This window comes from Numenius arquata, chromosome 2, assembly GCF_964106895.1.
Source record: "Numenius arquata chromosome 2, bNumArq3.hap1.1, whole genome shotgun sequence".
Lineage (NCBI taxonomy): Eukaryota > Metazoa > Chordata > Aves > Charadriiformes > Scolopacidae > Numenius > Numenius arquata.
In genome coordinates, this window is record NC_133577.1 from 73,031,605 (window position 1) to 73,048,060 (window position 16,456).

Here is a 16,456-nt window from a genome sequence, read left to right on the forward strand (position 1 = left end):
GTTTCCCTGCTGGGTGTTAATTATTTTTTCCTCAGATTTCAGAAGACACTTTGGCAGTCTGATGGGACAGGGCCAAAAATTTCAGTCTCAAGCTGGGAGGTCTATACAAAGGATTGAATTCTGAACCGTAAATTTAAAATTAATTTCATGTAAAAAGACAAATATATTGTGCGTGAACTTCTACTGTAGTCTTTCTAGCAGTGACGCCTCTAATTTCAGAAAGTAAATCAGTCTTGGCTGCTGCTAACTCTATGCTTTGTTCATGCTTTGTGACATTCTAACACAGGCTGCTGTTGAGCTAATTATTGCCCAGAAAAAGGAAGGAAATATGATGTGGAAGACACAGAACTTGATCCACAGTTCCCCTTGAACTCAATGGGAGTCTTTCTATTAATTCTCATGAAATTTTGGATCACGTCTATGGAACACAAGTTCAGCTCTCTTAAAAAAAAGAACTATGGCTGTTAGAACAATAAAGCCAAACTTCATACTTGCACTGTTATTCAGTGTCATGATTAAAAAAGAAATCTTCTTTGCATTCAGTCATATTGCACCTGACTAATTTCTTATATTGTTGTTCTTTTTGTCTTGATGCTTAGGTTTTCCCTGTTTAAGAAAAAATTAATAATTCTTTCTGGAAGCTTAAATTAAGAAGCCACTTAACATCTTTATTTAAATACAATATGTAAAGTTGTTTTGGTTTTGTCTCTTTTATGATTTTTTTTTCCCCTTCTTTTCTTGAAGAATTTCTATTATTAGATTAAATTCCTCAGTTTGTAGTTTTAGTTCATTTGCATTTGGGTAATTTTTTAGCGAAAACATTTCCAGCGAAAACATTTCCAGGGAATTCACTAATGTTCATACACTTTTGTTTTTCTTTTACATGCAGGTACTATTGGATACAATCAAAGAAACAGGATAGATACTCTTATGTATCTTCTAGCCTATCCGCAAAAGCCAATGGTAAAAACAAAAACGATTGAACTGATAGATTTTGAAAAACTGCCTGCTGGACAGAATGCCACAGTCGCTGTGATGAGCTACAGTGGTTACGATATTGAAGATGCTCTTGTCTTAAACAAGGCCTCTTTGGACAGAGGTGAGAACCATCTTTCCCACTTATCTAATGTGTGTTCTAATACATGTTTTAATAAACTTGTTGTCTCATGGTATTATCCTATATTAACTTCTGTTGCAGTTATGAACAGTACATCTCCAATTAAGAAATTGAATTCCAAAACTGCTTTGAATGCTTTTATTTGTTTTCTTTATGAATAGTGGTTGTAATTCCATGCTTGCAATAGTGCAGAGAAGTTGCCAACATGTAAATAAACTTCTGAGTATGGATATTATAAGCAAAAATGGTTAACTTCTGACTTCAAATAAAAAAGTGTAAATGGTCCCTTTTTGAAAATATTTAGTTTACAGAAAATGTGTAAGGTATTAGATAACCTATTCTGCCCAGGGAGGTGGTGGAGTCACCATCCCTGGAGGTATTTAAGAAACGTGTAGACATGGCTCTTCAGGGCATGCTCTAGTGCCCGGGATTGTTGGTTTGTGGTGCGGTGTTGTGTGTGAGGTTGTGGGTGTGGGGTTTAGTAGGTGGGTGCGCTTTTTTGTTTGTTTGTTTGTTTGTTTTTGTGTGTTGTGGTTTTGTTTGTTTGTTTGTTTTTTTAATGTGGTTGGACTCGATGATCTCAGAGGTCCCTTCCAACCACTAAGATTCTGTGATTCTGTTGGGCTTGCTTTTAAGATGGTTACCTGAACCTTTGTTCATTACTAACAGAGGGGCCTTGTTATTTTCACTAGTAACAAAAGCAATAGATGAAATTAGGCTTCTGAATGTATTTGGGAAAGGAATGGAATGCATGGCAGTTTGTGTCATTGTGAACTTGATGCTATGAGGGAGCAATAGCAGTATTGCCTGCTTTCTGAGGGAAAATAATAGTATTGTCTAAAATAATAGTATTGTCGTGTTTATTCAGGGATAAGCTAGTGACCCGCTTCCTTAAAAAAAAAAAAAAAATCTATGCAGTGCAGTGTATTTTATTTTAAGTAAAAGTACATAAGTAGCAAATAGAAGGTAACTAAGTGAAACCTATGTTTGTGCCAGTCTGGCCTGTCTCACTCTCTCCACAATTCTTCAGCAGTTTATGTTAATGGTGCTGGGGGTTGGAGGAGAGTTGCCTGAAAACTTAGTCCCTCTTCTCTCTCTTTTCTAAATAAATTCCCTTGAGAGGAGACATAGTGCAGTGTGATCAAATTGGTTTTAGTTTCGGGTGGCCAAAATCAGACTCTTCATGACTTTATTCCCCCCCACACTCCCTTCCTCCTAGTTGCTAGGCAGCAATAATAGTATTCCTAGACATGTATCTTTGGCATTAATGTCTGCCGCATTTAATTTATGCCTCCTTTTCTAAAACAACAACAGGCATGATTTAAAACTGAATGTTTTCTTTTCTGGTAGACTGGTAACATTTACAGGGAGAGCTGTGGTGCTTGTCAGGAGTTACTTGACATAATCTAAAGATATAGATGTACTGTATGTGGCTGCAACCATCTTTCAAATGAACTAAAGCAACGTAGGATTATTAGAAAGCCTTGCTCTTGGCTGTCTGTAATTCTAAATGTGATGCAAGTGTTTAGTATTGTGGCTAGCTGCTGTTCTTGGAGAGAAATTCCAGAGATGCTACTTTTCTCATCTAAAACCCGGAACAAACCTATTTTATAATAATATATGTAATTCAGAATTCTTTCATCTGGGAAGAAAGGCAGTAACAAGGTGATTATATGAAACACTCAATTGGTACTTTCCTGGTAGGCTAGGTTGTGTCAACCACAAACATGAGTAAAAGTTCAGGTTTCTTAGAACTCCCAAAAGGAAGAGGTGCTGTTCTCGTCCTGTTACAGTCTCTTCTCCTATGTTATATCTCCCTGTGGACCATCAAAGGTAAGAGAAATGATGTGTGTGTGTGTAAGCAGAGGTATGGGAGGGGATTAGCACAACTTCAGAAATGGACCGTAGTCAAGGTCTACAAAAAGTGGCATGCATGATCTGATTTTTAAATTGTGAGCTACTAGGTATCCATGTGCAATATTAGGCACATTCAAGACAATGAATAATCTAACTAATAATAAAAAAAAAATATTCTGTAGCTCAGCAGGTGGATCAGCGTTCTTGTTTTATTCTGATAATGTGTTATAAAGAATCTTTGAACTCCTAGGCAGATGAGTTTGTGTTACATTTTAGGTTTTGGAAGGTGTCTTGTATATAAGAATGCCAAATGTACACTGAAGCGTTACACAAACCAGACATTTGATAAAGTTATGGGTCCGATGTTGGATGCAGCTACCCGTAAACCAATCTGGCGCCATGAAATCTTAGATGCTGACGGTATCTGCTCTCCAGGTATGTCAAACAACATGTTCATAATCTGAAGTAGAAATTAATGTTCTGTTAATATTGCTTGTGCATCTTGTTTTATACTTAGTGTAATTTTTTTTTTAATTGAAGGTGACAGTATTGTAATGGGAAATATAAAAATGTTAGTTTCTGAGAGCAGTGAGGTGCCAGTCATTGGGGTTTGTTTTTGTACATGAGAAGAGGGAGCTTTATATTTAAGCAGGGGAGTGAGTCTTGAACAGTGTGAATCTATTGACACATAGAACTTGTATTCTTCTTATATCCCCAAACTGGCAAACTTTGAATACTGTAGTTCTTAACTGTTTGTCTCTCATATGTTCTATTGTTGTTGTTTTTTAAGGATAGACTCATTATTTTTATTTCATATGTCAAAGCCTCCTAGCATGCTATCAGTTAATGCAGTTATTTGAGGAAATAAAACCTTGTGTTTTTAACACTTTAGAAATATTTTTGGAGAGGTAAGAAAATAAATGCCACCACATTTACTTATAAGGACAGGCACATAACTTTCCAGTGGAAATAAATTTGAGAAAGAATCCTCCCATACTGTCATCCTTCAATTAAGAAATGGCTTAATAGATCTGCTGAGATCTAATAAAAAAGGTGTTGTAAAAAGGCACTAAAGTTCATTCCATTATAGCAACACAATTGGGTCACTTTTGCTCTTTAACACATCACAATGGAGCTTTCAAAGTTAATTTAAAAAAAAAAAGCAAGAATCTTCTGAAGTATGAGGATAGATAGGACTCAGGCAGACTCCAGACTAAGGCTGTTCTCAGTGTGCAGGTAAAAACATATTTGAAGTAGTTCATTTGGACAGAAAGGAGGCATAGGCTGAAGTTCAGTGCAATTTTGTGGAGGAGGAGGAGGTGGGAGGCAGGTATTTAACATGCATTAGTATCATTGGACATGCTACTGATCTGGTTTTCTGTGTGAAGGATGGGATAAGGGAACAGAGGGGAAAATAGCTGATGTATGAGACCGGAAGCAATAGGAAAAAGTAACTACAAGAAGACGCTGAAAGTAGTCATGCACAACTCATTGTGGAACTCATGTGATGTCCTGAATTTAGGTGTGAATTTCTAAAATCTGTCAGTGCTGCCTGTTAATTTTCTCCATACTTAACAGCAGATGACTTCAGATGCTTTTGTGTATTCTTTAGACCCGGAGTATGTTGAATAGCTATTCTCATAGTGCACCCAGCATGCAAGCTGTTCTGTTTTGGTTTACAAATAAAAATTTTTAAAAAAGCCAGCTTAATGATTCCCTTACCATGCAGTATTTAATAAAATAACACGACATACTTCCTGGACATGTTCCTCCCAGTTTGTCTTCCAGCTTACCTTTTTTAAAAGCTTAAAATGTGTTTCTAGCATAGGTAGCCAGATATGTTTTCATGGTGCTTTTTTTTTTTTTTTTTTTCTTGTTCTATGTAGGTGAAAAAGTAGAAAATAAGCAAGTCCTTGTGAACAAATCTATGCCAACTGTAACCCAGACGCCTCTGGAAGGAAGTAGTGTGCCTCAGCAGCCACAGTACAAAGATGTGCCCGTAACGTATGTTGCATCATAACTTTATGGTTGGGGAAGGTACACTGAAGAAAGTATCCGAGACAATATTCAATCCTAGAAAAGTAAAAGGAATAAACGTCCCTCTGCAAATTAGACCTAGATCTCTAGGTCTTGATTTTTCACAGGATTTTTCAGAGCCTCGGTTACTTTCAGAAGTGCCTACCCAATTAATCACTAATAAGTTATATGCTAACACCTGAAAGACGGGAATTGCAAAGAGAGTGAGGAACCCTCCAGAAGATGTATGTATAGAGAGGAATCACTGAGTAGGTTCCCAGGAGAGACCAAGGAGAGAGCCAAGACAGTGTCAGAGGGGAGAGGAGTCACTCATGGATGAAGTGTTGGAGAAACAGGAGAAAAGTAGGATGAGTGAGAGGGCAGAGAATGTGTATACTTAGTGAGGGGCACCTCCTCCATACTGACTCCCACAGAAAATGTCCAGTGCTGACTGGTGCTTAGCCTTCACTTGCCAAGCAGGAGGCCAGGAAATGGAGGCCCTTCTATCTCAGAGGCTGACAGTCAGCTCATTCTGGCCACTCCAATAAGACATCCTTTACCAAGGAATGGAAAAGGACAGCCAATAAGGGTTTTTCCCATCCTGTCCTGAAAGAAGCGGAGAGAGCTTCTGAGGTGTGAGATGAAAATTTTGCATTAAATGTACAAATAAATAAATAAATAATGAAGCATTTTTCACTATTTTGTCAGGAATAGCCTTGATAGTTTGGTAAATTAGCAGAGAGCAAGGCAAGCAATTGGTGCCCAGGTTGGAAAGGCAGAATTAGTTTTGCTACACTTCTGTGTGTTTCATAACTAAAAGAAAGCTTTAGGTTTTCTGCTGCAAGATATTAATAAAGTGAGGCAACAGTGTAATTATCAAGAAGAAGGAAGTAATCCTGCCAGGTAAAGACATGGATCCAGGGCTGTGAGTTTAGATGTCATTAGCTTGCCCTACTGCTACCTGAACAAGACAAAATAATCTCCTAAATAAGGTATTAAAATCTGCTCTACCCTCATTCTGCAATATACAGAAAAAAGATGATACCAGAATAATTTCAGTTTCCTTCCTGCTCCGTCATGCCTACCTTTTTTTTTTTTTTTCTTTTATCTTCTTCTAAAATATCTACATCTTGGACTCTAGAGTTCATCTCTTTCTGTACCTCATGCTATGTTCTGCCCCTGGTTCATTTCCACACCTGCACCTGATGCATGGTTTCAGTCAGGGATAGTATGCCTTAATTTTGTTCTTAAATTCTCATGGCATATTCCTTAAACTTCCTTCCTCAGCTACAACTCTCTACTTGGCTTTTGTTTGTTTAACTGAAGATCCAGAAATTTGCAATATCCTAGGAAGCTTTTTTCCATCAAGAAGAACCCACATGACAAAAAAAATACACCTTGTTTTTCACAAGTTCAGCTTAATTCTTTGTTTCTGTTGTATCTCTTAAGCTTTTTCTTTTCCAGAAACATACTATACTCTGGAACTTTAAAAAAAAAAATAAATATATATATGATATAATCTTTGCTCTATTGGTCTCCTATATATGTTTCATGAAACCTACAGTTTAGCCAGAAGTTTACCAAAGCACAAATACTTGTTTGTAACTTGTGTTTGGTTCATGGATGTAAAACTCATGTTTTGTTTTCTTGTACTAGCTACAAAGGTGCAACTGATTCTTACATTGAAAAAGTAATGATTTCATCAAACGCAGAGGATGCTTTCTTGATCAAAATGTTGTTGAGGCAAACTAGACGTCCAGAAATTGGAGATAAATTTAGCAGTCGTCATGGGCAGAAAGGTAAGCTACACATTTAATAAAAATAAATGCATGTTGGGTATGCCTGTTTTACATACATAATATCATCATGCATGTTTCCATTGATTGGTTTAATGAAAAGTTTTTGAATGCAGTGATAGAAGACCATATCCCTTTTTTTGGTTAAGTTCACCTAATTTAGCAATGGTGTTTCTGGAACTGAGGAGGGGAATTGGCAAACACAACTCTGTGTTGACTTATGAATCAGTAAATACAGTAGTTGCCCATTTTAAACAAGAACAGGTTTTTGATTTGTTGGTTGGTTTTTGGTTTTTAACTAGCATGAATTTGGTTTTAGGTGACAGGTTTGTCAATGGGTTATCAAGAGAGAGATTGGAGGAAAGAGTGAAAGGGCCTTTTCTGAATAGACAAAAAAGGCCAGAGGTGGAATGCATGGCCGCAAGTCATCTGTGCAGACATATTGCGCTGAAGACACGGCTGCAGATAGGTAGCTCAGAGCTATGGTGTAAAAGGGAAGCAGATCAGAAATGCAACTAGGAGTGCGCCAGCACAGACTGTAAAGAAGGGGAAAGTGTTTCTAAAAATACACCTAGGACATGATCTGGGGCTCCTCTGATCTTCAAACTGAGAGTTCAAAATGAGTACCTACTAGGAAGCTGCTTGGTAGCATGTAGCTCTCTAGTGTTGTAAGTAAGTATATATATGTGTGTATATATATATATATATATATATATTTATAAATAGCAGCAGACTGTTTCCATATCTATTGAAAAAAGCTGTGGACTCCTTTTGACCTTAATGGCAAAAAAAGTGACTCAGAACATCCTCTGGCTGGGAGGTGTGGGAGGGCTGTTAAGAAAGAAGTGACTGAAAATGGTCTGACTGTAACTGACTTAAAAGCATGTTTTGATCATATTAGTCTCAGCGTGGGATGGGTTTTTACATGTTTTCATCTATCTGTACACTTGGAAAATCTAGAGTTTTGGTACTTTTGGCATGATCTTCTGCCTTACTGTATGTGCTGTGCTAAACCTGTTACCCAAATGTTGTAATCTTGTTACATTTTTAAGTCTTGTTTTGGTTTGAAAGCATTGCTCAGTCTCTTCTCAGATGTGGTGGGAAGGCGAAGAGGTTGATATTACCAAATCCTTTCCATTGCAGCACATACACTCCTTTCCTATTACTGGGCGAATGCAATATTGTCTTAATAACTCATGGAGAAAAAAAAATCCTTACTTCCTTGCTTTTGTTTCTGAGGAACTGGAACCATCCTCTTACATCTGATTATACAAGTATCCACTAGGGTATGAGGGAGGGAGCTGAGGAAATAATGGAGGACACTGTTTAGATTTGAAACATTAATACTTAAAACTAGTTGTAGTCAATGAACATCAAATTATGATATTAGGTAAGGGATGCTGTCTTGCAAACAAACCAGCCCTTTGTGAGCACTGTTCTCTTTGTCAGAAGACACATGGAAGAGAGTGATTTCTGTTAGGAGGAGCTCCCTGAAAGCTTCCCTTTCAGCAGTTTGTGACACAGTCCCACTCCACTCCCAGCATCATGGTGGGTTTGACCTTGTTGTGCTGATTCAAATTTACCCTTACTTCCACCATATCTTTTCATAAACCCATAAAACTTGTTCCCGAAACTCTGCATTCTAAACAAATGCTTCCATTGTTTCCACTGTCATTAAGAAATACAAACTCTTTTGATAAGCATCGCAACATTTTTTCTGATTGTATTTTCAAGATGGCTTTTGATCTAAAAATAGGAGGCGATTCTCTCTTGAGTCCCCAAGTGATTTGGAAACCAGTACCTATAGAAAGCTTCAAAAAAGTAAAGAAGCAGCAGTAGATTCTTGACTTTCCTTTGAAAATCCAGTCTAGTTCTTGCACTACAGCCATATGGGATCATTTTGGTAAGTGAGGGAGCAAATCATTAGTTCAGAGGCAAACAGAGTTGAGCAGTTGGAATGGTTCAAATGCCTGATTCCTTCCTTCTCCCCAGGCAGATTCTCCTTCAGGAAGGTTTTGTGTAGAGTTTCTTTGAAAAATAATTTTTTAACCTCAAACACAATGAAGACATGCAGTACTTTTAAGCCTAAGACGACTTTTAGAGCAAAGCCCATTTCTTTTTATATTTTGAGCTTTGTCTAATTAGTCCTTTCTCCTTGTGAGTGGCATGTGGCATTTTAGCTATAAGTTATTAGATAACAATATGATCATTACTGTGCAGGACAAATTTTCTTACTGGAATTTAAAAAAATAGCCGTGTATTTATTATAGAAATTATATTAAAGAATATATGAAAAATATCTTTGGGCCTTTGCATAAAAAATTTAAGCAGGTAAGATTTTTCTCCCAGCCTGGGCCATCGATGTGCAGCTATTGAAATAGTTAGTTGAACAGGATTTAAATAAATTCAAGTTCAAGGGTAGCCTCGGCTGCAGTGACCACGAAATGGTAGAATTCAAGATTCATAGGAAAGCGAGGAGGGTGTGCAGCAAGCTCGCTACCCTGAACTTCAGAAGAGCAGACTTTGGTCTCCTGAGAGATCTGATTGGCAGGGTAGTGTGGGAGAAAGAACTGGAGGGGAGAGGGGCCCAAGAAAGCTGGTTGGTATTCAAGGATCGCCTCCTCCAAGCTCAGGAGAGGTGCATCCCGAAAAAGAAGTCAGGCAAAATAGCCAGCAGGCCTGTGTGGATGAACAAGGAGCTGCTGGACAAGCTCAAGACCAAAAGGGAGGCCTATAGAGGGTGGAAGCAGGGACGGGTAAAATGGGCAGAATATAAAGAAACTGTCCGAGTGGCCAGGAACCAGATCAGGCAAAAGAAAGCCCAGGCAGATCTAAATCTAGCCAGGGACATAAAAAACAATAAGAAAAACTTCTACAGATATGTCAGGGACAAAGGCAAGACTAGGGAAGTTGTGGGCCCTCTCCGGAAGGAAACAGGAGACCTGGCCTCCCAGGATATGGACAAGGCTGAGCTACTGAACAACTTTTTTGCCTCAGTCTTCACCAGCAAGGGCTCTAACCACACTGCCCAAGTCATGGAAAGCAAAAACAGGGGGTCTGAGAATGAAGAACTGCCCACAGTAGGAGAAGATCAGGTTCGAGACCACCTAAGGAACCTGAAGGTGCGTAAGTCCATGGGACCTGACGAAATCCATCCATGGGTCCTGAGGGAGCTGGCAGATGAAGTTGCTAAGCTGCTTTCCATCATATTTGAGAAATTGTGGCAATCTGGCAAAGTTCCCGCTGACTGGAAAAAGGGGAACATAACCCCAATATTCAAAAAAGGAAAAAAGGAAGACCCAGGGAACTATAGGCCAGTCAGCCTCACCTCTGTGCCTGGCAAGATCATGGAGCAGATCCTCCTGGTATCTCTGCTAAGGCACATGGAAAATAAGGAGGTGATTGGAGATAGCCAGCATGGCTTCACCAAGGGCAAATCGTGCCTGACAAATTTGGTGGCCTTTTACAATACTGCCACAGGCTTGGTGGACAAGGGCAGAGCAACAGACGTCATCTACCTGGACTTATGCAAAGCGTTTGACACTGTCCTGCACAACATCCTGGTCTCAAAATTGGAAAGTCATGGGTTCGATGTATGGACCACTCGGTGGATAAGGAACTGGCTGAATGGCCGCACTCAAAGGGTTGTGGTCAATGGTTCAATGTCCAATTGGCGGCCAGTGACGAGTGGAGTTCCTCAGGGGTCGGTACTGGGACCAGTGCTATTTAACATCTTTGTCGGAGACATGGACAGTGGGATAGAGTGCACCCTCAGCAAGTTTGCCGACGACACCAAGCTCGGTGGCGCGGTCGACACACTGGAGGGAAGGGATGCCATCCAGAGGGACCTGGACAGGATTGAGAGATGGGCTCGTGCAAATTGCATGAAGTTCAACCAGGCCAAGTGCGGGGTCCTGCACCTGGGACGTGGCAATTCCAGGCACAAATACAGGTTGGGCAGAGAATGGCTGGAGAGCAGCCCTGAGGAGAAGGAGTTGGGGGTGTTGGTGGATGAGAAGCTCAACATGAGCCGGCAGTGCGCAGTGGCAGCCCAGAAAGCCAACTGCATGCTGGGCTGCATCAAGAGAAGTGTGGCCAGCAGGTCGCAGGAGGTCATTCTACCCCTCTACTCTGCGCTTGTGAGACCCCACCTGGAATACTGTGTCCAGCTTTGGAGTCCTCAACACAGGAAGGACATGGACCTCTTGGAATGGGTCCAGCGGAGGGCCACGAAGATGATCAGAGGGATGGAGCACCTCCCCTATGAGGGCAGGCTGAGAGAGCTGGGGTTGTTCAGCCTGGAGAAGAGAAGGCTCCAGGGAGACCTCATAGCAGCCTTCCAATATCTGAAGGGAGCCTACAGAAGAGCTGAAGAGGGACTCTTTGTCAGGAGATGTAGTGACAGGACAAGGGGTAATGGTTTTAAATTGGAAGAGGGGAGATTTAGACTAGATATTAGGAGGAAATTCTTTCCTGTGAGGGTAGTGAAGCACTGGAACAGGTTGCCCAGAGAAGTTGTGGATGCCCCATCCCTGGAAGTGTTCAAGGCCAGGCTGGATGGGGCTTTGAGCAACCTGCTCTAGTGGAGGTGTCCCTGCCCATGGCAGGGGGGTTGGAACTCCATGATCTTTAAGGTCCCTTCCAACTCTAACCATTCTATCATTCTATGATTCTAAGTAGAACTGATTTTCATACCTCTTCAAAAATCAAGAAAAAAAGGTGCTACACGAATCTAGGACCATGAGAGGAGAAAAGGTGGAAGTCAAAATATGACAGAAGGAAACAGAATTGTGTTGGCTTGAGGGAGCAGAGGGCCTTCCATACCACTAAATGCACATAAGGCATCTCACAGTCTAGAAAAAGCTCATTTTGGAGATCTTGAAGGACAGGCATCTCATGAGCATTTTTGCTACTCATCAAACCCTGATATTCATGGTCAAATGCAGAAACAACTAATACGCACTGAGTTGGAATCTAGTGGTAGTTTTTTAATATCCCCAAAGCCATAGAAAATTAGTAATATTTTATTCCAAAGTAAAATACCTGTGGAAATCCCATGGTAATGAAAAGCAATGTCCTAAATGCTGTAGGGAACTTTGAGGGCACCCATAATTATGCCTGGCATTGCATCAGGTTAGAATGACTGATCCCCCATGTATCTGTGATTGGGACCTATAGTAATAATAAACCAAACCCATCAATTATTCAGAATAGCAAATGTCTCTTTAGTTTGGTTTAGGAGATATGGCTGCCCAGGGAGGTGGTGGAGTCTCCATCTCTGGAGACATTCAAAACCCCCCCTAGACACATTCCCGTGCAACCTGCTCTAGGTGGACCTGCTTTGGCAGGGGGATTGGACTAGATGATCTCCAGAGGTCTCCTCCAACCCCATATCATTCTGTACTTCTGTGATACGAGTGGGAACCTGGCAACTGTTGATACAGAGTTCGCAGGCATGTGCTTGTTAGGTGTCCAGTACATCGGTTTGTAGTAATCTCTTGTGATCGAGGGAGTGATCATATTCTAAATTACTACATTCTACTAGGATACATATCCTTCCTGGTAGCAGACCTCTCAGTTCACTGGCGTGTAGTACATTATGGGAAAAGATGTTACAATAAATGGGAGAAGGGAGAAATGTGCTTAGTGGAGAAGATTGTGTGTTAGATACCAAGAAAAAAAATACTGACAAGAACAGTGGAGTTTACTGTTTTGCAACTTCAGTGTACAGGGAAGAAACAGATACTGGCATTAACGTTAGACTACAGGCAGTGATAGAACTGGAGAAAAGGCATTAAAAGGAAGGGGAAAATCTCCTTTGCTAGCTGTTTAAAAATGCAGCTAGTATCATCCTCCTCTGACATGGAATAGGGAAACGACAGTGAAAACAGAGGAATATAGACAATTGTGAAACAGGAACCATAGTATTAACAGTTTAACATCTTCCATTGAGAGTATTTTTAATTAGCCCTGAATTTTTTCTCTCGTCCTTGTCTAAATGCAGGCAATTACCACTTCAAGTTTAATTTGTGAATGTTAGCATTAAGCCCATCATAGGGCCATTTAAACCTATGATGAGCTTAAACTAAGAAGTACCTTGATTCAGTGAGGAGAGAGAAACATGTCTCTCTCCTTTTTGTATTGTCAATCTTTTCTGTGAAGTATTTTTATTTTCTAGAAGGAATGCGTGAAGATAAGATTTGATTTCACAGAATTGTAGTAGTAGTTTTAAAATAAATATGTGCAAAATAAGAGATTGCATAACCCACATTTCTCGTGTTTTGTTTTGTTTTGTTTTTTTTTTTTTTTATGGGCTTTTTCCTGTTTTCCAAATTGATTTGTATTCCAAAGCTGTATTTTGTCATTGGGCCAGAAAGAAGTGGAGTAACAGAATTGGACAGTGGGATATGACAGACTGAATCTCACAAACCAGCTTTGGCATTTTGTTACGGAAGAGCCTTTTGTTAAATATGTAGGTAGAGTTTGTAGGCCTCTATAATAATGCAGATTTATGCCACTGACTCTGTATTTGCTACTTTCTTTGTGTCTTCTTGCATGTCAACACTGTATTGGCAAAGGTCACCACTTCTGGCCTGTCCACCATACCCTCTTTTCATTCAAGTCTATGTTTTAAGTACACTCCTTCCAAACTGCCTGTAAAAGCCAGCCTTTCCTCCGAGACCTGTCAACAAAGAAGTGTATGAGGCGGAGAAGAAAAAGCCAAATGAGGCCATCGTGTTGTTTTGGGAAACGCACCAGCAAATATTTCGCTCTATCTCAATATTCATCTTCAAACTGGATGTTGCAGTAAGATCTTTGGGAGTGGGACTGTCACTTTAATCTATAAGCCCTTAAGCTCCTAATGTCTCACAAAAAACCGTATACCTACCAGAGAGGACTTGTCTTGAGCTGTAGGGCTTTGTTTTAACTATATCGCATCATATTTTTTCCAGAAGGATAAAGAAATTTTTTTGGTTAATTATTTTGTTTTTTTAATCTTGCATTTTTCAAGCAAAGTCACTTTTCAAAGCACAGAAGCCTAAAGGATTGTTAAGCTAAAGCAGCTTCATCTGAGTCCCATACAAACTAAATTATTATATTTCCAGATTTCCTCTTTCTTTGCTACAAGTCACAATGAGGAAAAAGTTGGGCTCCTTTGATGTGAAAAAAAGCAATATATCACTTCTCTGAAAGAACATTTCTCAGTCTCTCATGTGAAAAAGGATTAACACCTCCAACAAAGGTCCTGTAGATCACAGAACTAAGCAGCAATACTGAACAGTATTCCTGAGGAGTGGAAAAACTGTATTTAAGCAAGAGATTGTTTGAACTGGCAAACAGAAGCTTTTTAATAGCTGAAGATCTAAGATAAAGGATTAAACCTTTCTGAAGTATCTGCACTTAAACAACTCTAAAGACAAGGAAGCGAGTTTAAATTCATGAAAGATGGTCTTTGTTTTCCTAAATGAACCATGTTCTTTAGTGTCAAAACAAAATCCATTCACAGCATTGTCAACTACATAAACTTCATGACAAGACTGCTGATCTACCAAACACTGACCTGGCTTATTTTTAAAATTTTTACTAGTTCGAGCATCTACCTTCTGCTTGGCTAATTTCATAGCCGACGACAACTTATCTTTCTCCTTTTAATGGGCACTTGTACTGTACATATAAGCAGATCAAGTAAAGTAAGATGTTAAATAGCTACTTGTGTCATATTTCCCCCGTGTTACAAGTCTGACTTAGTACTTTATCTCTAATAAAACATCAGCGGGTTTATAGGAATTAAATGGTTGAAATGGCATTAAAAAGAATTTGCTGTCCCCGACTGCAGGAATGTGGGATGATCAGTAGTTATTAGGTATCAGGAAAAGTAGGAATTCCTTACCTTATTTTTATCTCCAGAAGTTGAATATGAGAAAATGAGATGTCAGAATGCCATTAAAGCATCTCATACTGTTTTTTCTATTTATTTTTAACAAAACTGCGGCTTAGCTTGCTGTCTTTAGAAGAAAATTACAGCATTTTTTTATCTCAAGCAGCAAACAGGTAACCTTCTGACCTTTTCAGTAAATCCTCGACTGAACCTCTGAAATTAGGGTGATTTAGCATTTTATGGCACAGAATAAAAATCTCTAATTCTGTTTCCAAATAGTGTATCCTGAACACACATTTTATTAAGCTCTTGACTCATTCAGCCATGTGTATTTTGTAAAGTTCCTATGGTTATTGTTTTACAATAGCTGCTTCCAGAAGCATTGTAAGGGTTTCAATTAATCAGCTCTTTGTGTGCTTCAGACTATGCAAATTTATCACATCAGACCATTCAGCAGCTCATGGGAAAGCAGTGTACAAACTGTATTGTCTTCTAGCACCTCCTCTCATTTAGAGTGATGTTTTTAATAAGAAAACTAATCAAGTTTACTTATGCATTATTTATCTGTTAATTTTAATTCTGTTCTTTACCTCTTATGTCAAATGGGATGTAGCAAGTGATATGATAGATCAGTGAATGATTCAATATTGAACAAAGCTTATGTGATGCAGCACTTTTTTTCTCTGGACTTGTTTTATGCTTAGTTAGCCAACACAGTATGTAATTAGAGAGTTTGGAAGCAGATGTACGTTTTTGTTTAACCTTAGCAATTTTTGCAGGTCTGTTTGTCACTTGTCTGTAATATACGGTGCTGCGTTATGGCTACAACTCCTCTTAATTATGTGATGTAGTCTTATTTCTCAAGACTATTTCCAAATTCTGGCAAATCTGGTAAATCTAAAATTAGACACCTTTCAAGTTAGTTTTAGCTCTTTTAGCACCATATCATTAGAATAAGTAAACAAGCACATTTAGTAATGTGCTTCTTTTTATCTTGCTGATAGAAACTGGTATTACTGCTGCTTCTATTCACTTAGTCTCCTTTGCTCTCTAATGTCCCTCCTGCTGCTAGTAATTAGTTTTCTATATTAGGTTGTTTTGACTTATTTGATGATTATTTATTTTTTTTCGTTTGGCATGTGTGTGTATAGAAGGCATCTTACCGTAGCTGGTAAAAGAACTTTCCCATACTGTTGTGTTTTGTCCCTGTCCCCTCCCCGCCGCCCCCCTTCCCCTTCTCTGCCGAACTGCTGGTTTACAAGTCTGTGTATGTTCGTGTTTGTCAGCAAACTGTAAAAGCAACCACAGAAAAGATATCAATTCTGGAAACTTGATTTTTCCCTGATTAGGAAAAGAAACTCCTAAAGGACAAAAGTATGGGGGTGAGGGGATCTTTATGCTCCATCGGGGTCTTGGGGAGGTCCAGGGGTGTTGAGATGCTGTGGGGATTGATGCAGATAGCGTGTGCGAGGGTGGGGGCCATCAGGCATAGTCAGGGGGCTGTCATTTATTGGCTGGCATACAATAGCATTGAAAAACACTGCCGATGGCTGTTTTATACTTGCATGTTAAACCACTGTAGATGTCTGATTTAAGTTCATTCTAATTTAAGCCATTATCCTTGCAGTAAACTGCCAGAGTCATTAATCCACTTTTTTTTAGGGAGAGATATCTTAAAAAACTTTGTTAGCATTTTCACTAATTTTTAATCTAAGCTGACATGAAATCGATATATAATTTTTTCCCCAGAATTCAATTTGTTTTTCAATTGAAATGAGATATAACAAGCTG

The 16,456-nt window shown here is 39.3% G+C and overlaps 1 protein-coding gene across 1 annotated transcript in view; it reads left to right on the top strand.

Moving 5' to 3' along the window:
* Nucleotides 1-16,456, top strand: part of POLR3B (RNA polymerase III subunit B) — an 84,496-nt gene that overhangs the window by 48,554 nt on the left and 19,486 nt on the right. The window contains exons 20-23 of the mRNA XM_074164969.1: nt 890-1,099; nt 3,251-3,409; nt 4,861-4,978; nt 6,647-6,789. Of these exons, the coding sequence (XP_074021070.1) occupies nt 890-1,099; nt 3,251-3,409; nt 4,861-4,978; nt 6,647-6,789 (630 nt within the window). The remainder of the gene's footprint in view (nt 1-889; nt 1,100-3,250; nt 3,410-4,860; nt 4,979-6,646; nt 6,790-16,456) is intronic.